The 25,604-nt window shown below is 34.4% G+C and overlaps 2 protein-coding genes and 2 non-coding genes across 4 annotated transcripts; 1 reads left to right on the top strand and 3 right to left on the bottom strand.

Annotated features, from left to right (window-relative positions):
- Positions 1-87: 87 nt before the first annotated feature.
- Positions 88-4,214, bottom strand: LOC136219386 (cellulose synthase-like protein D1). The gene is made up of 6 exons (XM_066006783.1): positions 3,628-4,214; positions 2,707-3,136; positions 2,237-2,617; positions 1,786-2,161; positions 1,312-1,708; positions 88-1,229 (listed from the first exon to the last, which is right to left on the bottom strand). The coding sequence occupies exons 1-6, from the start codon at positions 4,212-4,214 to the stop codon at positions 275-277; spliced, it is 3,126 nt and encodes a 1,041-aa protein (XP_065862855.1). The 3' UTR covers positions 88-274.
- Positions 4,215-8,555: 4,341 nt separating this feature from the next.
- On the top strand, positions 8,556-12,074 carry LOC136220941 (uncharacterized). The gene is made up of 5 exons (XM_066008797.1): positions 8,556-8,742; positions 8,863-8,983; positions 9,439-9,724; positions 11,398-11,523; positions 11,644-12,074. Exons 1-5 carry the CDS (start codon positions 8,663-8,665, stop codon positions 11,754-11,756), a joined length of 726 nt encoding a protein of 241 aa, XP_065864869.1. The 5' UTR covers positions 8,556-8,662; the 3' UTR covers positions 11,757-12,074.
- A 2,188-nt stretch (positions 12,075-14,262) lies between these two features.
- On the bottom strand, positions 14,263-14,347 carry TRNAM-CAU (transfer RNA methionine (anticodon CAU)). The gene is given in 2 exon segments: positions 14,263-14,298; positions 14,310-14,347. It is a non-coding gene; the product is annotated as a tRNA-Met (tRNA).
- A 3,787-nt stretch (positions 14,348-18,134) lies between these two features.
- On the bottom strand, positions 18,135-18,219 carry TRNAM-CAU (transfer RNA methionine (anticodon CAU)). The gene is given in 2 exon segments: positions 18,135-18,170; positions 18,182-18,219. It is a non-coding gene; the product is annotated as a tRNA-Met (tRNA).
- Between the last annotated feature and the right edge of the window lie 7,385 nt (positions 18,220-25,604).

Raw genomic sequence — 25,604 nt, 5'->3', positions numbered from 1 at the left:
AAAAAAAAATCAGATAGAGCAGCCTAGATGGTCATTTTATTCCTTGGCAAAAAGAACAGATGGAGATACAATGGTCTAAATCTATGTTTTCTATTGGTGATTACACGAAATAAGTCATCACTATATTTGTCATAGTATCAGTGTATTATACATGATTGGGTAAGTCATCTGGGAGCCTACGTACAAAAGTATCCCAAACAGGAAAAGGAGAACAAAAAATGAAAAAAATAAAAACATTGAAAATCTGAAAGTAGCTTAACATAAAGCTCTGTAACTATGCTTGTACACCTCCACCAGAACTAGAACCGTCAGTTGGGGGATCAAGTGATATCATAAGTAAGGACATGGTAATTGAGAGCAAACCTGCCCAGACATACACAATTGTAGGTACTTTTCCTCTTCTTCCCAATAGTCCTTTAACAAAAGGGTACATATGAGTCAATACCCATAAACTAAAAAAGCTTCCTCCAAGCAGCTTATTCCATTGTGGTAACACACTATATACTGTCCTTGATATCCCAATAACAAGTGCAACAAGGTTCACTGTTATGATAGCTAATGGCATTATGAATAAACTCGTCCATTTTACCATATATAAATCAGCAAATTGATCATCTTCATCTTCTCCTGCCGATTTCGAGGTTAACGTGAAGGATATTTCAATGCCTGCTATGATTTTTAATAGCCCTTGACACACTGCAACAAAGTGAGCACTAGTTCCTCCAATCACCCAAAATTGCTCATTTCTCCACCATTCTTCTAACCCGATTCCGGACCATTTTACTTCGAGTAGGGAGAGGAGTGTTAGTGTTACACTGATTATAAGGAGGTAAGAAAGGAAGGCAATATTCAGAGATGAAACTATGAATTGTCCTGAGATTAAGGAAAGTGCTGGAAGGTAACAATATGCAACCAAAAAGAATGAGGTGAAAGGGTAAATTCCGACGTTGAGATAGGCGATTCGCTGGAGGAACTTGAGGCGTCGGGTTGCTAATAAAGGATTGTTTTTGGAGAAAAAGATTTCAACTGATCCTGTTGCCCACCGGAGGACTTGGTGAAGACGGTCAGTGAGATTGATTGGTGCTGTGCCTCGAAAAGCATCTCGTTTTGTTATGCAGTACACGGATCTCCATCCGCGGTTGTGCATCCTGTAACCTGTCACAACATCTTCTGTCACTGAGCCATAAATCCAGCCTATCTTTTCCCCCCATTCTGTCTTGTCCTCGTACCTATTGACACGAAAAATATAAGTTAATGCAAGGACTATTTCAGCATTTGATTGTTAATGTTGGAATCGCGATGAGCAATTACCAGCAGGATACGACAGCAACTGCCTCTGCAACAGTTGGTGCATCGAGCGGCGGTCGCGGCATTAGCAATGCACCAGGAGGCCTGCCATTCTTTACTGAAACATGATCAGCTAGTGGGCGGCCTTGGTATTCAGTAACAGCTATAGACTCATTGAACAGCTGTGAAGCTCCAAACATCTTTGGCAGGTTCAAGTCAGGGTGCGCGGTGAGGGGCTGTGTGTCGGAGTCATCGTCCGACTGAGTATGAATCGCTGGAGCCTTCATTTTGACTTGTCCGAACATTCCTACATACTCGTTCGCCCTTGGAGGAAGGAAACCGTAGAGTGCATATCGCCTAAACATGCACCCGGTTCCTACATAAACCGGACCCTGAAGGCCATCAAGTGCTCTCATACTTCCTGTTTTTTGCAACACAATTAGTCAAAATTGGTAAGAAAATATGAAGATCCTCCTACTTAATTATGATTGGTATTACCATCAAAGAAGACAAAGTTATGATTAGCATATCGATCAGACGGATCGACCCCTTCGAATCTTTGTGGAAATTGGATGTAGCAAACACGGTCACCGCCTCGATCCATCATGAAACACATTCCTTCTCTTATAGCTAAAGAATTATAGATGTAATGATCACAATCTAAATTGAGTATGAATGGTCCATTGGACAAAATTGCTGAAGCTCTAACTACAGCATTCATAGCTCCAGCCTTCTTGTTGTGGTCAAATCCAGGTCTTTTTTCGCGGGACACGTATGCAAACATCGGTATCCTGGTATCGACCCCTGTGAAATCCAATCCCTTCTCATCATTATGACCCAACACTGGATCACTTTCCGGAACCTTACTCATTACCTGCAAAGTAACATAAATAGTCTCAGGACTCGGGATTCAAGAACTCGATGTTCAGCAAAATGATCAAGAAATAACCTGCAAGATGCCAGCATGATCACCCTTTGCGTGATCAGGGGTCGAGTTTAACCATGTGCCAGGCCAGTGAGTACCATCAGCCATCCAAGTAGCCTTAGGTACAGTAACTTCTTCTTGGGGCAAATTGCCACCATTCTTTTCCCTGGCAAGTGCTTTTTCCTTTCTAGTCTCCTTCTTATTGTGCGAATCACTTCGCCTTCGTATCACTTCGGGAAGACCATTGATTCGCACTTTGAACTCATCATATTCCCTCTTTATCCAGCGTCGATCCTTCACAAAATCAGGCCGCTTCTTGTTCTTAGTAGGGTCTCTTTTCAGGTTAAAGTAACTATCAGGATTTCTTGGCTCAATGTTATGTTTTCGACAAAATGGCACCCAAAGCTGCTCGTAAAATAAGCAAACAAGTAATGTTTTCCACTTAACAAAGATATGCAATGTGCAAACACAAATGATGAAGAAAGAAATAAAACCTCAGCGAAACGGACAGCCTCAGCCATAGCCTCAAAAGTGAGGACTGAACCACCATCGTCAGAAATGTAACCGGATAACTTCTCAACCGGGTAATCAACTGCAAGTATTGACAAGATTGTATTAGCTGTGACAAGTGGTGGTTCCTTCTCGGCATCAGCGGTGGAGACGAAGACATCGACACCAGGAAGGTCTGACCGCCCCGTTGGATTGGACGGGGAGGGCTGCTCGAACTTGTCACGCAGCGCAGCTAGATCAGTTGATCGGTTGATTGGGTTGAGCTTAATCAGAATGTCTAGTAGCCATGAAAATGCAAACCAAATCTCACAAGTAATAGATATCCCCCATAGCCACATTGCATCTCTATTCGGATTCTGGACTCGCCATGTCAGGAAGAGTACTAAAACTATCATTCGGATAACTATAAGTATCCTGTAAATGTAGAGATAAACATTTCACATAAAGTTTCTAACTCAGTTCGATGTCTAGTGTATGCAGAAGAAACATTCACCTCGAAACAAACCAAAATAATAATAAAAAACAATATTAAAAAAAACAAATCCAACCTACATGGCTTGGGCTTAAAAAACAAATTCCTCATTCGCAAAATAAAAAAAATGTATAACCCTAAGGATAGTCAAGGACGAACCACCCTTAACCACCCATTATAATGGGTGGTTTCCAATAGCCATGGGTGGCTTGACACTCCGTGCCTCCTTGCTCCGCCTCTAGACCGAAGTAATCGCTTTAGGTATTCTTTTATATCATGTTTAGTAAATTGCTCATGCGCGTTATTTAGGCACATAATTGTGTCAAGTTGGAAACTTTTAAGATCAAACTTCACCATTTCTTAGTTACGGATATATCTGCACTTTCCCGAAAACATTAATAGGAAATTTGGAAAAAAAAAAGGTTGGGTTTACCTGTAAGGGCTAAGAACAGCAGCAGAAACATTAAGCTTCCTAGTTAAAGGTTTCCAAGGTTTGTCCATAAAATCCTGCATACTCAATCCAGTTTCACTACCATAAGCTTCCTGTTCCGACCAATATGCATTTCCGACACCATATTTACCTCTTGTCTCAAACAACCACCTATTATGATCAAAATCCTGCGTTTGACTCCTCAGAAACATTGATTTACTATCCGATTTCATAAGTGACATTCCTCGCTCCTTCTTATTATTATTATCTTCCTCTTCCCCTATCCGCCGATGAGGCTCCGGTCCCCCGAACCGGCTTGTTCCATACGAGGTAGCCCCGCTGTCAGCTTTATTGTCGGACGGTGCAGCTCCGGGCTGGTTATCAGGTGTAGGAGGCATCATAACAGTGTAATTAATGTAGTCATTTTGACTTGCAAATTCGCCGGACATATCCAAATCATCATCCCTTGATAAGTTCATTATCCGACCACTAGATGTTCGGCGTGTGTATTTGGCTGCCTGAGGTGGACGGCCGGGACCGGAATTTTGTGATGATGAATTTTTGTCTTTTCCTCCTCTTGAGGTTGCCATGTTATGATTGATATAAATAATGGTTTATCTTTTCTGAAAATCCATTTTTATTGCTGGATGGAAAATGTAGGCATGAAAGTGAAGGTAAAATTGTGTTTGGTTTGCAGGAAAATGAAGAAATGAGTATGAGAGTTCAATGGTTTAAATTATTTTTCTTTTTTTAAGATATTATTGTTACTTCCTAATTTTAAGCATAGCCATTCTATCTCTTTCTCTGTGTTGCTGATCGTATTTTTTTATTTGTATGAATTGAAATTTGAAACAGCAAAAATAGGATAAGAAATCTATCGTCCAACATACTCGCTGCAGCATCGGAAGTTGCCTGCCTTTTAAATTGGACTTGCCTGGACTGCCAATTTCTGCCCTTTTCTTTATACTCTTATATCAAAATTGATAATTTCAACACCTTGGCACCTAATTTTTATATATTAAATAGAAAATGTTTAAAATATATATATTAAATCAATTAATAAATAAATTATAAAAGTAATAAAAGTGCAATACAAAAATTATAGAAAAGCAATTTAAATAATTAAATAAAAATTAAAAATAATAACTTTATTTTTCATATATATATATAATTCACTTGCTCATTAAGGTGCATGTGAAAATTTCTGCTTGTTTTTCATTTCAAAATTATTTTTTGTTCTCCGTACATCCACTAGATATAATTTGATCTTTTTTTTCTTTCTAAACCACAGTTATTCATAATTCTAATAACCATCACTTTTCCCTACATATAAATTCAAAAAAAAAAAAAAAAACTCTTGTAGTTTCATGTTTTTCAAAAACAAATCATGTGGTTTAGTTTTACAAAAAAAAAAAAAGACCGTATCTTACGACATTATAAGAATTACGGAAAATGATATAACAACATTTAACTTGATGATGTGGCAAAGGGTAAAATAGTACGAATTTATTGAGGGACCTATATAAGTAAGCACCATTTCTTTCCTTTCATGACTTTTCATATTTCAATCCATTTGAAATCCTTTCAAAATCGAAAAACGAAGAAGCTGCCAATCAAACAGTCGATCAAATTCATTCGAACATCGTTTGTACTATTGAAGGGTTGTGTTTTCTAGAACCATGCAATTGAATAGAAGTTGGAATTTCTGTTCGAAGTGGGTAGGGCAACCACATTTGAAGGTTATTCCAAAGGGTTACGTGTCAGCCAAGGTAAGTAAACCACAGTCATGAACATTTCTATTTCTTCTTCTGTTAGATATGTTATGGGTTTTGGGTTTGGTTTGAGTATGTTAGGGTTTGTAGTTCAAACGATTAAGAATCGGATTTGGTTTTTTTTTTTGTTGGGTTTCTTAAACATCTCAAGTTATATTGCATAGTTGCACTCATGGATTCATGGAATTTCTGTTCGAAGTGGGTAGGGCAACCACATTTGAAGGTTATTCCAAAGGGTTACGTGTCAGCCAAGGTAAGTAAACCACAGTCATGAACATTTCTATTTCTTCTTCTGTTAGATATGTTATGGGTTTTGGGTTTGGTTTGAGTATGTTAGGGTTTGTAGTTCAAACGATTAAGAATCGGATTTGGTTTTTTTTTTTGTTGGGTTTCTTAAACATCTCAAGTTATATTGCATAGTTGCACTCATGGATTCATGTAGATTATTGAATGGTCATATAGGTATGAAATTCTGCATTTCAGTGTTTTTAGTTATATACATTCAACTGTGATATGGTCAATGTTGTTTTTTATTCTTTTTTGGGGAAGAAGAAGACGATATGATGCTTATATAGGTCCCCAACAAATTCAGACCATTTTATCCTTTGCCCCGTCATCAAGTTAAACGTTGTTATGTCATTTTTCGTAATTTTTGTAATGGTGTAAGACACTGTCTTTTTTTTCGTAAAACCAAATCACAGGATTTGTTTTTTAAAAACATGATTTTTTTTAATTTACCCAATATAATATCAGGCGAATATAAATTCACAAAACCCAAACCATCACCTGAGAAAAGAGAACATGTCGCGTCACCACAAAAAAACTCGTCAATACGATTTCGTAATGGAGACTTTGGCTTGAGAAGTCTTAAACGACCTAGTCAAGGATCCACCCATTACAACAATCACGTCTGGTACCGTGAATTACGGACCTGGTGGACTTAAGGGATATCAGGTCCCGATCTTCGGACGCACGTTCACCTATGGTCTAACTTGATTTTTAAATTAAATTTTAATTTATGAAAATTATAAATAATTTATAACTAAAAATAAAACGGGTTAAGGTGCAAAAATACTTCTAATGTTTGGGCCATGAGCAATTTTACTCCTAGCGTCTAAAATGATGCAATTTTACCCCTAACCTTTGTAGCCAAGAGTAATTTTACCTTTAACGTTGATAATTTGAATCAATTTCCGACATTATTATAAAACACAGATATTTTTAGGATTCAGATCCTCACATGTTTACCTAAAACAGGAGAGGTCCTGTCAAGATAATATGGACCTTTGATTAAAATTAGATGGCTCCCATTAAAAGTAAGTCAATAATTAATTTTTAATCTTAAATTTTTTTTTTAACTAATTTTTAATCTTAAAATTAAAACAAAATAACAACTCAAACAAAACTTTGAAATTACATTGAACCCATGGTCTTCCGTTTTTGTTTCTGATTTCAAAACAACTCAAATCTTTTCTTGTTTTTTTCAAATTATTAACCCCTTATTTTCAATTTTGTCATCAGAACTCTTTTTCTTGGTTCCAAATCAGCATAACAGTGCATTTGTACATACATGGTTTGACTTGAAGTTGAATTCACTTCCCTTCCATACTTCACCACTTCTTCCATTAATGTTTTCTTTGCAGCTTTTTACATCAAACCACTCCAAAAATCATTAATTTCAACCTCAATATCTGAATTCCGATCATTAATACTCTACGCAGCCCTAGTTAGTTCAAGCATCATTACTCCGTTCACCGGCCGATTCGAGTAATGGATGCCGTTATCGCTCACCGAAACTTCTTTCTTATGGTTCAAACAATTTCTTCTCTTATTTTCAATTGAATCACTTAAGGAATCTGAACAAAGTTGGAGAATGGGGTCAGCTTGGGAAATCACGTTACCGTACACTTTATCGAAACCTTCGCCGATTCTATTCAGGTGCTGTAGAAGAAATTAGCAACCAGCAGTATTTCGAGAGACTTTAGAAGGGAGTGAAGAGAAGAGGAGATCTCTGTTTATAGCATAAGTGCTATTGATTGTGAAGTTTGATGCGTATTCGTTGTTTTCCTATTGAAAAAGAACATGAATTCCCAATATTTATTTTACAGTGAGCTGTTATTTTGTTTTAATTTTAAGATTAAAAATTAATTATTGACTTACTTTTAATGGGAGCCATCCCATTGTAATCAAAGGTCCATGTTACTTGACAGGAGCTCTCCTGTTTTGCGTAAACAGGAGAGGATCCAAATCCATATTTTTATTCTTTATTTTGCATCAATTACATATCATTTCGTTTTAAAAAAAGATTTTATGTTTGTTGTAATTTAATAATAGAATTGAAGATTAATATTTATAAATTTGGTGAATTTTTTGAATTTTTTTTTGTCTAATTTGTACAAAATACAGTATATTTGTTCACATCCCAACATATGTTTGTGATTTGTTACTGATAAAATGATGCACGTGTGAAGTGTAGATGACAAGTTTCATAACCGAGAAGATAATTTGATGAATTATTTTTCAAATTGACCCAATTTATTTTACCTCGTGGCTTCCAATATTAAAGGTAAAATTATAATATTTTAGACGTTAGAGGTAAAATTGCTCCTGACCCAAAACATTAGGAATATTTTTGCACCTTAACCTAAATAAAAAGGTAAAAGTTGTATGATTTTTAAGAAATTGGCGCTTGAACTTACAAAACATTAAAAAAGTTTGCCATTTTTTGATTGATCACTTTTAATTTTTAGTTTCAACGTACCAAAACGACAAAGTTTTAAGATGTTGCTGGCCAATTTTTTTTACCAAAGTTTAGAGAATTGCTCTCAACTTTATATATCCGACTCCTGCACCGGTAGCAAAGCTAAAATTATCCCCTCAAAAATAAATTCCAGGGCTCTGTCCCATCCCAATTCCTAACACCATGATATTTCCGTTTGTGTTTTTTTACATGAAAATTATAAAATTATACTTAGATCATACTACTAAAATTAATTTTTAATATATCATTATTTTCTATATATCACAAATAAAATCTATTTTTATACTTTAATTTAAAAAATTATAGACTTAAATTATTATTTAACCTAATTATAAATAATTTTTTAAAATTGAATTTGTAGCTAAATTTCCTTCCCGCTTCTTGATTCAGCAGGGAACTCTAAATAGAAATCCCGTATTCGAACTTTTGGCGCCAAACTCACCAAAATGAAAATATAATTAGTCCGATCCCGATCAGATGGTAGAGAAAGGCAAGACATGCACAAATGAATCCAAAGCATAATCAATTTAGGGTTTTGGGTCAGCGTTCTATTTCTTCCTCTTTTGTCTTCCGTTCTTCAAATCTGTAAGCATACGAACCCTATCTTCTGTCTTATGATCTCATCCATATATTAATTGACGCTAATGATTGTGAACTTCTTTTTTCAACAAAAAAATGGATGGTATGCTTGTATTTCGAATTTAGTGCTAAGAATTCAAAGGATGATGCACAAAGAAAAGGTTCAAACAATGATTCTAGCCATTCATTTTCTGATTTCCTTGACAAGAAGCTGCAAAGAAATCCTGTAATGCCCAAAATATTAAAGGTGCATTTCCTTTTTATCATCCTATGTTTGGTTTCGAAGAATATGAATGGTTTATGTAATTTAGCTATTTATTTGAAAATGGTGATAAACTTGGTTTTGGTCTGTAGCATTAAGCCATTAAGGCGTTTTTGATTTGCGATGCACATAGCAACAGTTTGATAATTTATTTATCTGTTTCTTATTCTTATTGTCTTAATTGAAGACAGAACTAACGTTAATGGGCTTCGTTTTGTTTGTTTACAATGGTAGTTTATTTGATTTGAGAACTGCTCGATGTGAGTGTAGCAAAGATTCTGACATTCAACTTTACCTTATATTAAAATTGCCTGCTGTTCAGGCAAGAAAAAGTTCAGTATTGCAAAATTAATCTCACTCTAGTCCTTGCTTTTATGTTCTTAAGGTTGTTTCAATTTTACAAATATGGGGTTTTGATAAAAGAGACTAATTCTTGACAGGGGAAGTCGAAGCCTTTTAAGTCACCTCTGGGTCATAAAGCTGATGCTGAGTCCATTTATTGTTCAATTGGGATAAAGAAAGAAGAGAAAGAAGGGATTTGCATTGATCAGCAGGTTTTTGAGCTGTTTAAGCACACGGCTACAGAGAAGGGGGTTCAAGGTTCAGGTGATGGTAGTAATGGTGATGTTGAAAATGGAACTTCCAGTTCATCTTATGTTGGTGAAATAGAAGCTTCTAGTTTAAACAATGAGCAAGAAATAAGAAAAAGGAGGAATCCATTTGAAGGTACGCAATATCCGGTACAACAAATTTGTTTTTGCCATTTTAGCTTTCTGCTACCTTTTTATGCATGCTTCCACATATTTTCCAGTTTGGCTCTAATTTGGTTGTGACAACACTGAAGCATTCCAGGCATTTGGTTTACCAAATTGCTATGATGTCTCAAAATCAAATATTTCCTCTAAAATTGTTGTCTTTTCTCAAAATGAAAAATGAACAAAAAAGCCGAATGATAAAACACCTTAGCCAAAACCAGTATGCTTAAGTTGTGGAATGATTTGGGAGGCCGTAATCTTCGTCTACATCCTTAGCTGATACAGTTTTGTTATCATAATTACATTTTTTTGTTACTATATGCTCAATGATGTCAATGATTTTACTATCAAAATTACATTTAGTTGCCTCTGTTTACAACCGGTCCCCGGCCCTATGTCCCGGGCCGGTTATGGGACTGGTTTCCAAAACCGGTTATTGGCCGACCTGGTTAGGCAGACTGGTTTTGGACGGGTATTTTTCCGTTTCAATCCTTCCACTTCCCGTTTCAGCCATAGTTGTTAATGGCGACACCATGGCCACAAGGCACACAAGGCTTGGCCGTGTGTCTTAGCACCCCCCTAAGGCGGGCGATGTTGCTCTGGCAATGTCAAGGCGCGTCTGGACAGGGTTATAGGGCGCCTTTTGTGTCGGAGGTTATTTTTTAGGGTTTTATATTATTTTCCCACATGTTCAACCTGCACCATTGGATTAGACACATCCAATGTTAAAAAATAAACAAAAACAAAAGGAAAGCAGACAACCTTTCAAATTGAACCATGGCAGGAAAAGATGCATAATGGGAAACAAAAGGAAAGAAGCACACAACATTAAAATGCCATAGGAAAAGAAGCAAAAAAAGGCAGAAGTTGAAGTTGGAGACTTTGATAAGGAGTAGCTACTGATCAACTTAGGATTTACTATTTAGTTGAACACTTATATTTGAAGTATTATCATTTATGATGGTTCTATATAGTTTTATTCTTAAATCGCGCCTGCATTGCTTAGGCACGCGCCAGCCCCTTCCGCCTTGTTCCTTTAATAACTATGGTTTCAGCTCCAAATTTCCGTTTTTCGAGATGATTTTCGTGTTCCAACTCGGTGTAAGCCCAGAATGATAGATTTAATGAATAATTATCAAAATCAGGAAAGCCTTCTTTATCCATAGATTTAAAAGATCGAAGCACGGATGACTGAAGTTCCTCTTAAAGTTCCTTGGCTTGCGAACGGGTTATTGGACCTTCCGGTAAATGCATCCAATTCCTATCAAATGATTATATGGAATATATGCATAGCAAATTGAACAGATTAGGTTGGCTTCCTGGAAGTTGGAATATGCCACTGGAGTGGTGTTGGATGATGGAACTCTCTAAGTTCATACTTGAACTAATCCACTCTTAGGTCACAAATTCTGGGAAATGTACTAAAAGCATGAAGTGTAAAAGAAGTAATTGGATTCATGATTTAGAATTATATAATATTAGAAGCTTCTACATTTTCCTACATCTTGTTAAAACTTTAATTGATAATATGCAGCCCCTTAGTGTTACAAAAACCGATTTTGATTTCAGTTTAGATGGAAATACACCTTCCACGGCTTATTTCTGTTTATGCTTTACGAATTTAAATTTTTTATGTATTTCAAGATGGTGACAGAAAACACACAACTCGGAAAGAGTCATTAGTTCTGGGAGATGATCCAAAACAAAAGCAAAACAGAAGCACAAAAAGTTTCATCAGCAACAAAAAACCAAGACCTCTCTACAATCACTGTAAGGCTGTTGTTTATTTCATTGCAGTACTTGAAACTTAACTCAATTTGTATTAAGATTTTTTGAGGTCAGAAATTTCCTTTCAATTTTTAACAAGAGAGGCCTTTTTACTGGTGGCAGATGGAAGTGGATGTGGATGGTGGGATTGTGACATGGAAGGTGTTGATACTGAAGCAGTAGGCTTGGGTGAAATATGGGAAGGGGTAGGCTCTACAACTTTTGGAGGAATATAATGGTAATAATTTTGGTCATTCGTTGTGGTATGTTTATAAAAAAAGTCATTGCTTCAAAATATGGTCTTCTCTTTGTCTTAATTAGGGTATTGCATAAGCAAAATGTTATATTAGTTATGGCAATTAAGATGTTTGGTATAATAGGTTTTGGAGAACCCAAATGCTAAATACTACCCTATAACTTTCCTATCAACATTTTAATTTGGTGATACCCACTCAATTCACCTAAATGTTCACACCGGCTTCTAACAGATATTGTATTTCATAGTTTTTCTAAATTGCATTATGTTAGTTTCATCGCATGATGGAATTTGTTTATCATTGTCCTTTGTTTATTTTGGGTAATTAATTCGGATTGAAGTTATTTGTGCATTTCTTTAAGCGATCTCTCTCTAAATTAAGATTTTTTTTATACATATTAAGAATTGAAATCTTAATTGAGAACTCGTTTAAACGACTAAAAACTTTTACCACTCAAACTAATCTTAATTACACTGACTTTTTTTGATTGTTAGCAAAGTAAAATTACAATATAACAGAATATTCAAACTATAGTAAGTCCGGGGAATTATATTGTGAATATGGTGCATCTTCGCTTTATTCACAAGGTTGACATACGAGTCATTTGATTGATTAAGGGAATTCCGTTCTCTGCCAACCTATCTATTTAATTACAGCTTTGAGGCTTGAGCAATGCCACTAGTAAATCCTTCAATTTGTGATACGATTGACATTCATCATTAAGTAAGCTAGAAATCCAAAATGAATTTGGTATTATTGATACCCTAGAATCTGAATAATATTGCTACGGCACTTGAAAAGATTTTTCCAATGCTTGGAATGAGGAAAAAAAAAAAGCAAGGTGGTTGATCGATGACCCTATTTCGAGGTTTAAGTTAACAGATTATAGGACGAGAGCATTAAGCAATTGAGATTAAGTTGCAATAGATGTGTTTATGGACTTTAATTATGAAATCTCATTCTATGGAAGAGGAAATTGCACCAACGCTTGTGGCTTTTGAACCTTGTAGCACATATAATCTTCCAACTTTTATGGTTTTTATAACAAGAGCACCTTTCGCAACCTTCAAGACTCCACTTGCACCATATAAATTTTGATTTTGACTGTACCAATATGAATAACTTTACAAGGATGATATTTGCCCATCAAATCAACTCCATTTATTGATTTATAAGAGGAGAACCAATTTTTATGGAGACAAGTGTGAAATGATCAAGTAGAGTTAAGGATCCATCCTTATCCAGATTTTAGCACCATTGTCAAACATGGCAAGGCTTTTGCAATGTACTTCATATTCAACGATACTGGCTTCGACATGATTGTCTTCTTATGAACTTTTTTTTTTTTTTTTTTTGTAGCTTGAAACACTCAGTTTTGGCGTGCCCTTTCTTTTAATAGTAATTGTATGTCAAATTACTAAATCTAGATTTTGATTTAGATCTCGATCGATTGTTGTTGCTGCTGCTGTTAGGATCTCTTGTAGTAGATCTTCCTCTAACGATCAGACAATCTGTAGGGTCAGTTCCATCACCAAAAAGCTTTTTGTCTATCAAATCTTAAAAATAGACACTTTTTAACCTTATACATAGTTAGAGTGTTTTTTTTACTGTAGACCATGGTCTCTTAGAATTTATTGAAAGGTGAAGGTAGAGATCGTAACAATATAAGAACTTTTTCTTCTTTTTTGTATTTAGTATCGAAATTTCCAAATCTAGAAGAATGGAAATGAAATTATCAAGGTGCGATTTAAGGATGTATTTTTTTCTATATTGAGCATGTGAAGACGATATTTCACAAAAGACTCAAATTTTTCCTATAAACCTTTGGGAGTGTTTTCATGAATGACTTTACGTAGGACCTCGTTTGACAATCATAATCGAATGTCAACTAGAGCTTTCTCCTCCAATTCTTGTTTCATTTCATTTGTTTCCATGTCGGTAACTTGTCTAATAGCACCTTATGCAATTCGTTATGTGTCAAAAAAAAAGTTTCATCTTGATTTGCCATAGAACAAAGCTGATAATAAGATCATACTTCTCGGTATCAAATTTTGTCGTCGTTACAGTAGAACCTAAAATAAATATTAATTGACTCTTACCAATTTATTAGGAAAAATTCCGTAGCGGAACGAAATATTTAATTTGGGTAGATTGATAACAAAATAAAAGAGAACAATAAATTAAATGATACAAAAATTTACGTGGTTTGACCGTGTGCCTACTCTATGGGTAAAGGAGTCTGAAAATTATTCCACTAGAGAACTGAAAATTATACAAAAGGAATGAAGAAAACAATATCCAAAGACCCTTAAGCCCAATACACCAAAAGCCTCATAAATCTCTATTAGATAATATCTACTAAACAATGAAGTTAATTGCATTGGATGCTTAAATCTATGCTAACGCATGGTATATAAGAAAAACATGGATGTGAATGGAAGAATTTAAAGTAAAAAATTACATGTGAAAAACAAGAAAATGAAAATGGGGTGAGAGAGGCTCGAACTCTCGACCTCAGGATCACTCAAAAGCTATGAGACCTACGCGCTAGCCAACTGCACCACCACCCCTTTGATGTTCAGAAATCACTTTTATGTTACATAAGGGTTATACATGTTTATTTTTAATCTTCCTTGCATTCGAGAGCATCTTATTTGTCTTTTCTAGGGCTGTAAACGGGACGGGGATTGCATTAACCATACACGACCACTGGTCTATCGGGGATTCCCCGTCTCCGCCCCGAATAACATATGAGAAAATTTTGGCTACCATCCCCGCCCCGCGAGGAATCCGGATCCTCGCGGGGATTCCCCATCCCCGTTTAACTTTTTAATTTCTCTACTTTTTTAAGGTTTTGAAGGTTTTGATTATCTAAAATTCCCATCCTCGCGGGGAATCCCCATCATGGATGCATGCATTACTTATTAGCTTTCAATTTTTTTTTATTTTATAATTTCTACTCCTAATTGTATAGGTTCCGTTTTAATTTTAAACCAACCTAGTTAGAGTTTATCTTAATTTATTTTTAGAATGTATTCCGTTTTAAAGCAACCAGGTTACAACTCAATCTTTTTTTAGTTTATCTAAATCACTTATATATTTTTTTAGTTTATTTTTTTGATATTCGGGTATTTAGTCGGGAATCTCCATTGGGGACATTCGGGGACGGGGTTGGGGACGGGGATGGGGACGGGGATGGAACACTTATAACCATACCCGCCCCATCCCCGACTATCGGGGACAAAATAAAAACCATCCCCGTCCCATGGGGATCACAAACGGGGATTCTCCATCCCCAACGGGTTGGGTCTCCAACGAAGATGAGGAATCCCCAACTAATTGACAGCCCTAGTCTTTTCTATTAATTTTTTTCATCTTTTTTTTTAATAAAACAAAATTATGGATGAATAATCAGTATATTAAAATAACACTAGCTACATCATTAAAATTATACACTGCCTCATTCGGGTGTGGCCACATGCTTTTCAGTCCTACTAGTTAAATGGATAGTGCTATCTAATCTCTTTGAGAGATTTAGCAATCCTCCGCTTCGCTCATAGTTTCTAAGCATGACGTACATTGCACCCAACTGAACCCATACTTGACACCATGTTACAAGGCTGTTGGGCAATAAATCAAAGTACAGTGCAAACCATCTAGGCCCCATAGTGAACTTAGTCTAAGGATTCAACCTAAAGTATTACATGAGAACCACCTACGACTATTCTAACCATGCGGTGCTCTCATAGATCAATCCAGAGGTTAATGCTTCATAAACCCTAATGTCATTGAGTTAACATCTAATTTCTGTAACTGGTGAAACACTATCACAATCAAAGCACATACAAGTCTTTAGTTAGTTATTATTTTGAAAACTGTAATAAACCTGGGATATTTAGATTAGTATTTTGTTGTATCGCGGCTTCACTTAACCAGATCATCAACCCATGAAACATGACCACATCATTAATCTTGTACACTCTATCAATTAGTTTGCATAATTAAGTTGACTTAACATATTATTGCCTTATAGTTAATAGTTCTGTTAGATATAATGTCTCGGGGCTAGGGCATGCTCTAACAGAAAATTCATCGAATACAACATTTCTCCTGACTACAGATTTTGGTGACTTGGGATAAAAAAAATCCAAACTTTATATCCCTTTTGCACTAGAAGGATGAACAATAAAAATACATTTTTTAGCTCTAGGCTCCAATTTTCCATCGTTGACATGAACATAAACAAGTATAAAAAATTCTCAGATCAGAATAATTAGTAGGTTTACCAGACCATACCTCTTTAGGAGTTTTACAATTTATTAAAGCGGATGAAGAATGATTCACAAAATAACACGCTATTAAAACTGCTTCAACCCAAAAGTCTCAAGATAAGCTACAATTAGACAACATGCTAATAGAGTTCTGCTCATCCGCTCAGCTACACCGTTTTGTTGTGGTGTTCCCGAAATTGTGAGATGTCTTGAGATTCTTATATCTTTACAAAATCTGTTTAATTCATAATTGAAAAACTCCAAACCATTATTAGTGTGAAGACGCATAATCTTTTTACTAGTTTGGTTTACACCAAAGCTTTCCTTTGCTTGAAAGTGGCAAAGGAATGATTTTTATGCTTTGAGAAATAAGCCCAAACCTTTATGGAGTAATTGTGAATAAAGGTAAACATATATCAAGTGCCAGCTCATGAAGGTTCATCTGAAGGATCCTATAGGTCTGATTCATATAATCTATACTGTTTTTGTTTGGTGAACACTAGTGTTGAAACTGGCTCTTTTGTGTTTGCAAAAAAATGAAATGCTCACGAAGGTCCAACTTGGAGGTATGTTGGCCATAAAGGAGACATCGTTTACTTAATAGATAAGTCTTTCTCACTAATGTGGCCAAACCTCATATGGCACAATTTGATGATGTCAGACTCTATCATGAAAGAGGAAACTGCAGAAACGCTTGTGGCTGTTGAACCTTATAGCACATATAATCTTTCAACTTTTATGGCTTTTATAATAATAATAATAACAGCTTTCATAACCTTCAAAACTCCTCCACCTGCACCAGAAAATCTTTCAACTGTTGAAGTCTAAAGCAGATAACGAGATAAAGTTCTTCTTCATGTTAGGAACATGTTACACATCTATCAAGGTTTTGACAATACCATATAAATTTTGATTTTGACTGTACCAATATGAAGAACTTTACCAGGATGATCTTTGCCCATCAACTCAACTCCTCCATTTACTGATTCATAAAAGGAGAACCAATCTCTATGAAAACAAATGTGAAATGACCAAGCAGTTTTAAAGATCCATCCTTGTCTAGATTTAGCACAATCGCAAAACATGGCATATACTTTGCAATGTACTTTCTCTTCAATGACTCTACTGGCTTCGATATGGTTGTCTTTTTTATGAAACTTTTCTTTATTTTTCCTTTGTAGCTTGAAACATTCAGTTTTGACGTGCTCTTTCTTTTAATAGTAATTGCATGTCAAATTACTGAATCTAGATTTTTTATTTAGATCTGGATCGATTGTTGTTGTTGCTGCTGTTGGGATCTCTCGTAGTAGATCTCCCTCTAACGATCAGATTTTCTGTAGGGTTAGTTCTATCACCATAAAAATCTTTGTCTATCAAATATAAAAATAGACACTTTTTAACCTCATCCACAGTTAAAGTGTTTTTACTGGAGGCCATGGTCTCTTAGAATTTATTGAAAGACATCGTAACAATATAAGAGTTTTTTCTTATTTTTCATATTTAATATTGAAATTCCAGATCTAAAAGAATGTCAATGAAATTATCAAGGTGCAATTTAAGGATGTACCTTTTTTCATATTGAGCATATGAAGACGATGTTTCACAACAAGCTTGCTGATGAGGTTTTTGGACATGTAGAGAGACTCAAATTTCTTCCATAAACCTTTGGGAGTTTTCTCATGAATGATTTCACGCATGACCTCGTTTGATAATCATAACTGAAGTCAGCTAGAGCTTTCTCCTCCAATTATTGTTTCTTCTACTTTGTTACCATGACGGTAACTCATATAATAACACCTTATGCAATCCGTTATATGTAAAAAAAAAAAGACTTTCTTCTTGACTTGTCATAGGCAAAGCTGATAGTAAGATCACACTTCTCGATATAAAATTTTATTGTCGTTATAGTAGAACCTAAAATAAATATTAATTGACTCTGATATCAATTCATCAGGGAAAATTCTGTAGCGGAATGAAATATTTATTTGAATAGATAAAATAACAACAAAAGTAAATGAGAATAATAAAATAAAATGAGAGCAATTGCGAAAATCAACACCAGATACGAAAGAATAAAAAAATACAATGGGGTGAGAGAGACTCGAACTCTCGACCTCAGGATTACTCAGAAGCTATGAGACCTACGCGCTAGCCAACTGCGCCACCACCCCTTGATGTTTGGAGATCATTTTTATGTTATAAGGTCTATACATGTTTATTTTTAATCTTCCTTAAGTGGGAGAACATCTTATCTGCTTTTTCTATTAATTTTTTTCATTTTTTTAAATAAAACAAAATTATGGATGAGTAATCAGTACATTAAAATAACACTAGCTAGATCATGAAACTGTTTAATTCAGTTATTTATTTATTTTTATTTTTATTTTTATTGAAGAGTTAAATCAGTTATTGCTTGTAGGTAGTTGATATACATTATCTGATATTTCCTGTAAAACTAAGTTTAAGAATTATGTCTACTTTTTTAAGTAAAATAATATTGGTAAGAATCAAAGACCTATTATATAGATTTTTATTCTCAATTTTTTTTTTCTTTTTGGCAAATTCTAAATATAATCTTAGTAGGTTTGTATTTGTTGAAAAAAGAAGTAACGGGGAGTAAATCATTGATACATTTTATTTGATCGTTGATGAGAAAATTTCAAGAATTAGTAATATTTTAAACAACTTTAATTCTTTAACTTTTTAGTTTTTAGATCATTTATATATTGAGTTAGGAGAATGAAAGTGAACTTTTAGAGAGAAATCTATAAAAATTGTGACTGTGGAAAATAAAAAACGGGGTTATAAAGTAAATATAATACTAAATAAATTTAAGGGTTAATTCTAAAAAAAAGCTCACGTGGTTACAATGATTTGTAGATGAAGGGTTATGTGGTTTTTTTTTTTTTTTTTTTTTGTCAAAACGACATTTGCAAATCAAAGACTTTTGAGTTGACATTGCCAATTAGTCCTTAACGACCTCAAAATAAAAAAAAAATTCAAAAATTTAATGATATTCTAAATAACTTTAATTTTTCAATTATTATTTTTGAAAAAATTAATGTCTAGAGAGAGAAAACTCCAAAATGATGATTTTAAAAAATAAAAAAACGTACTTTCATAGTAAATGTGATAGTACTAAATAACTTTAATTACTGAATATTTTTATGTTGAGATTGTTAATGGGCAAATTGGTAATGTCAACTCAAAAGTTATCGATTTTTTAAATTTTGATAAACACAGTTCATATTTTGACGATAAAAAAACTACCGTCTCTGGTTGGAAAACCGTCCAACTCCCTCCTCTCTCCTCCTAGTTTCTTCTCATCTCTTTCCCCTCTTTTCTCAAACCCTCATCATCTATCAAATACACAACTTTTCCTATTTTGTGAATCTACTTTGAAGAGGAAGAGAGAAGTTTATATTCCTTCTTCCTTCTTTCCGGTTTGATTTAATGTACTTTTTTATTGTTTTTTTTTCTGTCTGTGTTTATATACTTCATCTGATCTCTTTATTCATCTGAATTGTATCGGTTTTCCATTATTCTTTCGTTTATACTTTTTTCGAATTTAGCACGAGCAGAAACAGTTTATCTTGTTCGTAGATCAATAGATCTACGTGGTTGCAACAAAAGAAAGGATTCACATCCGAATGTTCAGATCGGTTTAAATGATGATGACTGGTTTGCGGATGCTTTTCTATGGATTTGGAATTACGAGAAGTATATATTTTCTTGTTCTTTCATGTTTTTAATACCTTTTATGGTTATTTTTGCTCTTTGTAGTCGTTTTAATGCCTTTATGGTTCTTGTAAGGTTTCATTCTTTGTGTTTTTCTTGTTGTACTTGCTTGTTCATCTATTAAAAATATAAGTGTTTTTATAAAAAAATATATATATATAACACGAGGGTTTTGTTTGGGATACATTATTTTGAGTTCATCAAAATAATAAATTTTGTCAAATTCACAATATCAATTTAAAAGTAATTAATTATATTAACAGCGAGGACTTTAATATTTGTAATTATTAACAGGGAGGACTTTAGCATAAAGTGTAGTTTCTAGATATATTTGTAATTTTCCTTTGAAAATAATGAATCTTTAAGTTCTATTTTTGCATTAATTTAACAAAGAAAAGCCACCTGGGAACATTAATTTGTACAGAATCTGATTTTTTTTTTTTTCTCGTCGCTTGTAGGAAATTTTAGTTATTTTTATTATTATTAATATTTTGCTTATAATTAGTTGGTTATTCTACTAACAAGACAAATACTACCATCCTAGTGGATTGCTATTCATCGCCCTTATTTTTCTTACCGTCACCTCCTGTTTGACATTTTTGCCTTTTCATTTTTCATTCAAAAAAATGAAATTCTCTCAACCCTGAAGAACAAAACGAAGAAAAATCATGCCTCCAAAACAATGAAAAATACTTGAACATCTAAGTTTCGTATTAACCAATAATCTGAAATTTAACGAATTTAACTTGAAATGAACTTTTTTTTCGTTGAATTTACTCTAAACGGGTAGCCCATACGGTCCGGTCCATGGACCGACCGTATGAACTACCAGTTTTGCCTAGGCAAAATCGGGTAGCCTACCCCATTTTGCCTAGGTAAAAAGGGGTAGGCTACCCGAAATCGGGTAGCCTACCCATTTTGCCTAGGTAAAAAGGGGTAGGCTACCCGATTTTGCCTAGGCAAAACTGGTAGGTTACCCGTTTTCCTTTAGAAAAACGGATTTTTTTTTAATTATAATAAATATTAAAAATTAATTGGACGCCTCAATACGTATTTTTTATTTCCAATTTATCTATACGTTTTTCTATCCAATCAATACATAATTTATCAATAATTGAATTTACGTTCTAAAAGATAAATAAATAAAAATTAACAAATAAAAATTAATTGCACGCGTTATTACGTATTTTTTTTATTTCCAATCAATAATTTATATATACGTTTTTTCTATCCAGTCAATACATAATTTACGTATAATTAAATTTACGTTCTAAAAGGTAAATAAATATAATTTACCAAATAAAAATTAATTGGACACTTCAATACCGTATTTTTTATTTCCAATCAATAATTTATCTATACGTTTTTTCTATCAAATCAATACATAATTTATCTATAATTAATATTCATTATAATTAAAAAAAATAAATAAATCCGTTTTTCTAAAGGAAAACGGGTAGCCTACCAGTTTTGCCTAGGCAAAATCGGGTAGCCTACCCCTTTTTACCTAGGCAAAACTGGTAGTTCATACGGTCGGTCCATGGACCGGACCGTATGGGCTACCCGTTTAGAGTAAATTCAACGAAAAAAAAAGTTCGTTTCAAGTTAAATTCGTTAAATTTCAGATTATTGGTTAATACGAAACTTAGATGTTCAAGTATTTTTCATTGTTTTGGAGGCATGATTTTTCTTCGTTTTGTTCTTCGGGGTTGAGAGAATTTCATTTTTTTGAATGAAAAATGAAAAGAGCAAAAATGTCAAACAGGAGGCGACGGTAAGGAAAATAGGGACGACGAATAGCAAAACCCTTTCAATATTATCAAATTTATAACAAGACTTTTAAGTAAATTACATTCATGACTATTTAACTTTATTATTATTAACGGGATGTCCATTTTAAATTGGATATAAACTTTGTAATTTATAAATATAAAATCCCTTATCTTTTGAATACTCCAATAGCTCGGTGATATCGTATAAATACTATCAGAATACATGTATTTCCATTTCAAGTTACTAAAGACGTAAGAAATAAGAAGGACCTTTAGATCGATTGTATTTTGAATAAAATATTTTAAGAACACATGGACTAATGAGATGCAATCTAGATCCTCTTCGGATCAACGACCTATGATTCTCGTCTAAAATTAAAGTATCTCAATAGAGATATATTGCTAATTGCGTAAAATGCGCCCATCATTCATGAGTCAACACTCGTCCTCCAAATGAGCTAGGGTGCGCACCCTACACCTACTATCAGATTTACTCATGTCACTCTATAAATATAATGCGATTTCATAGTCAAGGTATATTACAATTTACTCTTGATTGCTTACTGCTCTCATACTAAACTCAAATAACTTAGGCATCAGAGTGTGGCCTTCAGTCAATGGTCTCCCATTGATCATTTTTTGTATCTTAATTTCAAGTATAAAAGGAGCTATCATCGTTGTTGGAGCACTATCACACATATTCAGTCATATTAAATTGTCGCAGTGAGCGTAGACGAACAAACACACAACCATGACTCAAGAGAATATGTCACCCGAGTACCAACATGAGGACACTATGAGAAAGCCTAGAGAGAAGTAGCAAACTCCTCGCCACTATCGAACCTACTATTTTAACCTCGTTCTACAACGAGAGCAGATGGAAGAATTCCTATGGGGAGGATCAATCCCCTGTCGTGGAAAGATGGAGCTAGATCTAAATCCCCATTATACTCGAGGAGATGTGAAAGGAAGTCTAAACTCTCTCCGAACCATCACAAACCATAGAAGAAACACCAAGATCTCCAACAAATAAACGCAAAGCTCGAAAATATTTGAATGAATCAAAGTCCCTGCATCGAAGGAATAAGGTACTAAAGAGATATATGTTGGATCTAAATCTCCAAAAAAGCATGAGAAGGGAAGAAAATCAATTGTACCAAGATCTCACAGAGATCGATGGACAACTCACCAGAGTACATCCTTCGATATTAAAGATGATTATGGATATGGGGAAAAAGAATCAATGTCCAAGTTTATCCGCAAGGATTTGAGAAGTGTCATCGTCCACATAGGCATATATGCTCGAATGTCGAAAGTCACAGAGACTAACTGTCACTTGTGCGCACATCTTGCGAGAACCGATACCTCGAGAGTTCAAATACCCTCTAAAGAAATAAAATGGAGTCAGAGATCCAACCATCCACATAATGAACTTGCACCATTTGTTAACACACAAATAAATTTACACCATTTTATGAATTAGAAGGTAAATCTACACTTATCTGAAAATGATATTTCTATTTATATTTTCTAATACTAGCATGGACAATATTTTTGGGCCTTATAATGATATTTCTATTTATATTTTCTAGTGCTTGTCCAGATTTTATTATGTGATAGTGACGGGATACACTTATCCCTTAGTGAGCATCCAAACGACAGCTTGGAGCGCATCAGTAGGCATATATGCTCAAATGTCGAAAGCCACAAAGACTAACCGCCACTTATACACGCATCTTGCAAGAACCGATACCTCAAAGGTTCAAATGCCCCTTGAAAAAATAAAATGGAATCGAAGATCCAACGATCCATATAATGAACTTGCACCATTTATTAATATACGAATAAATTTACACCATTTTATAAATTTGAAGGTAAATCAACACTGGTCTAAAAATGATATTCTCTATTTATATTTCTAGTACTAGCATGGACAATATTTATGGGCCTTATAAAAAACACAAAGCAAAGCTATCGAATACGATCCAGACCATACCATCCAGTGCCTATCTATCTCATATCGTTGTTGAAGCTATCATTCGTAAATTATTATTATTGTTTTAGATAAGTTAACAATTCTAATTAGTTTTGAGACGTGACCATTTCCCGTGCAGCAATTTTATTTTGTTTTTCTAAATTATATTTCCACTAAAAAGCAAGCTTCTTTATGACTGGAAAAAATAAAGCAAAAAACTTAATGAGGAACAAGACAATTTAGTTGTGCTAGCTTATTCAACTTTTTTTTCTTTACTTTTCCTTAAAAAAGTTAAATTATTTGTTCAAAGGAATATAATACAGAAGCCTTTTCTAAATGATAACGAATTTCACTAAATGATCTGATATGATATGGTTAGTAAATGCAGAATTTTCCAAATGCATCACAATCGAATCTATTTCTGTATCTCAGTAAATGCAGAATCTTCAGAATAGTCCTCATTTATATTAGTATGCCAAATATTCCAATTTCAAATTTTAACTTATGACAAATTATCTGCTACACAAAAGGCTTTTCCAATCATCATATCATCATATCTCATTAGATTAGATAAATTGGGGGTTTGAGGGAAAAATTACAAAATTGGATCAAATAGAAGACTCATTTACATATTTAACCCATTTACTCAACCTACTACGTATCTAAACTGATTTTATATGACTTTTCCAAAATACCCTTAACCTTTCATCTTCCCCCTTCCCACGGTTTCTCTTCCCCAAAAGATTCTCCGAACTTTGATCTTCCTCTCTTCCTTTATATTGCGAAATCTGCACCATTTCTTTTCATCACCATGTCTTTCTCTTCTTCATCTCTTCATCTCTTGATTCTTCATCTTCCTATTGCTAGAAAACGAAGCCATGATTCTTCATCTTCATGTTTCTGCTCGTCTCTTGGTTTCTTTCTTCTTGTGCGGATCAAAGAAATTGTTATTCTACGTTATTTTCATCTTTTTTTTCCAGTTTATTATATGGTTATTGACGATTTTAATGGTGAAAGGCGGAAAAAATGTAAGTATCTACTGTTTTCTCTTCGTTTTTTTTCTTCAGAAAATCATTTCCCGTAATCTGGTTTCGCGAAGGTCTGGGAGGAGAAAGAGCCTGAAATGTGACGATTTGACTTCGCGAAAACGGATTACGCGAAGTCTGCGAAGAGAAAGTTCATGATTTTTCCCTTCGCAGACTTTGCGTAATCCATTTTCGCGAAGTCAAATCGTCACATTTCTCCTCGCACACTTCGCGAAATCATCATCTTCCTTGCACATTTCTATTCGCACACTTCGCGAAATCCTCTTTTAGCGAAGCCACATCGTCATTTTTTTCTGCCTAACATGATTAAATTTTTCTGAAGGTGGTTGAATACATAACATCCCTTTCAGGAAGACGATGTAGTAGGATGCAGAGGAGATGACTTTCCTTCTGATACGGGAAGAAATTCCCATCAAGATTGGTCATATTGACTTTGAAATAATTTGTTAGGAGTTTATTGTGGTAATCTTGTTGTAGAGGAGTTGAGGTGGAACCTGTGAAATATACATTCCAAAAGTTTGGATTTCCATTTCTCATCCCAAAAGGTCCGGACTTCTAATACAAGGAGAAATTTCCATCAAGATTGGTCACATTGACCTTGAAATGATTTGTTAGGAGTTTATTGTGGATCTTGCTGTAAATTTTGATAATGTTATGATTTTAATGTTGTTATTGTGGTAATCTTGCTGTAAATTTTGATAATTTTATGATTTTAATGTTGTTATTGTGGTAATCTTGTTGTTATTCGCGAAGTCAAATCGTCATCTTTTTTTCCTAGTTTATTATATGGTTATTGACGATTTTAATGGTGAAAGGCGAAAAAAATGTAAGTATTTACTGTTTTCTCTTCGTTTTTTTTTCAGAAAATCATTTCCCGTAATCTAGTTTCGCGAAGGTCTGGGAGGAGAAAGAGCCTGAAATGTGACGATTTGACTTCGCGAAAACGGATTACGCGAAGTCTGCGAAGAGAAAGTTCATGATTTTTCCCTTCGCAGACTTTGCGTAATCCATTTTCGCGAAGTCAA

The sequence above is a fragment of the Euphorbia lathyris genome, chromosome 2 (assembly GCF_963576675.1).
Source record: "Euphorbia lathyris chromosome 2, ddEupLath1.1, whole genome shotgun sequence".
Lineage (NCBI taxonomy): Eukaryota > Viridiplantae > Streptophyta > Magnoliopsida > Malpighiales > Euphorbiaceae > Euphorbia > Euphorbia lathyris.
Note: the sequence above shows the minus strand (reverse complement) of the source record. Positions and strands in the feature narration are given on the sequence as shown.

Excerpts from the sequence above, each read along its gene's own strand:
- LOC136219386 (XM_066006783.1), bottom strand. The coding sequence starts at position 4,214 with ATGGCAACCTCAAGAGGAGGAAAAGACAAAAATTCATCATCACAAAAT. Across the intron at positions 2,162-2,236 it reads ATCATGCTGGCATCTTGCAG|GTAATGAGTAAGGTTCCGGA; the intron begins GTTATTTCTTGA and ends GTTACTTTGCAG. Across the intron at positions 1,230-1,311 it reads GTTGCTGTCGTATCCTGCTG|GTACGAGGACAAGACAGAAT; the intron begins GTAATTGCTCAT and ends TCGTGTCAATAG.
- LOC136220941 (XM_066008797.1), top strand. The coding sequence starts at position 8,663 with ATGAATCCAAAGCATAATCAATTTAGGGTTTTGGGTCAGCGTTCTATT. Across the intron at positions 8,743-8,862 it reads GTCTTCCGTTCTTCAAATCT|TGCTAAGAATTCAAAGGATG; the intron begins GTAAGCATACGA and ends TTTCGAATTTAG. Across the intron at positions 11,524-11,643 it reads AAGACCTCTCTACAATCACT|ATGGAAGTGGATGTGGATGG; the intron begins GTAAGGCTGTTG and ends TACTGGTGGCAG.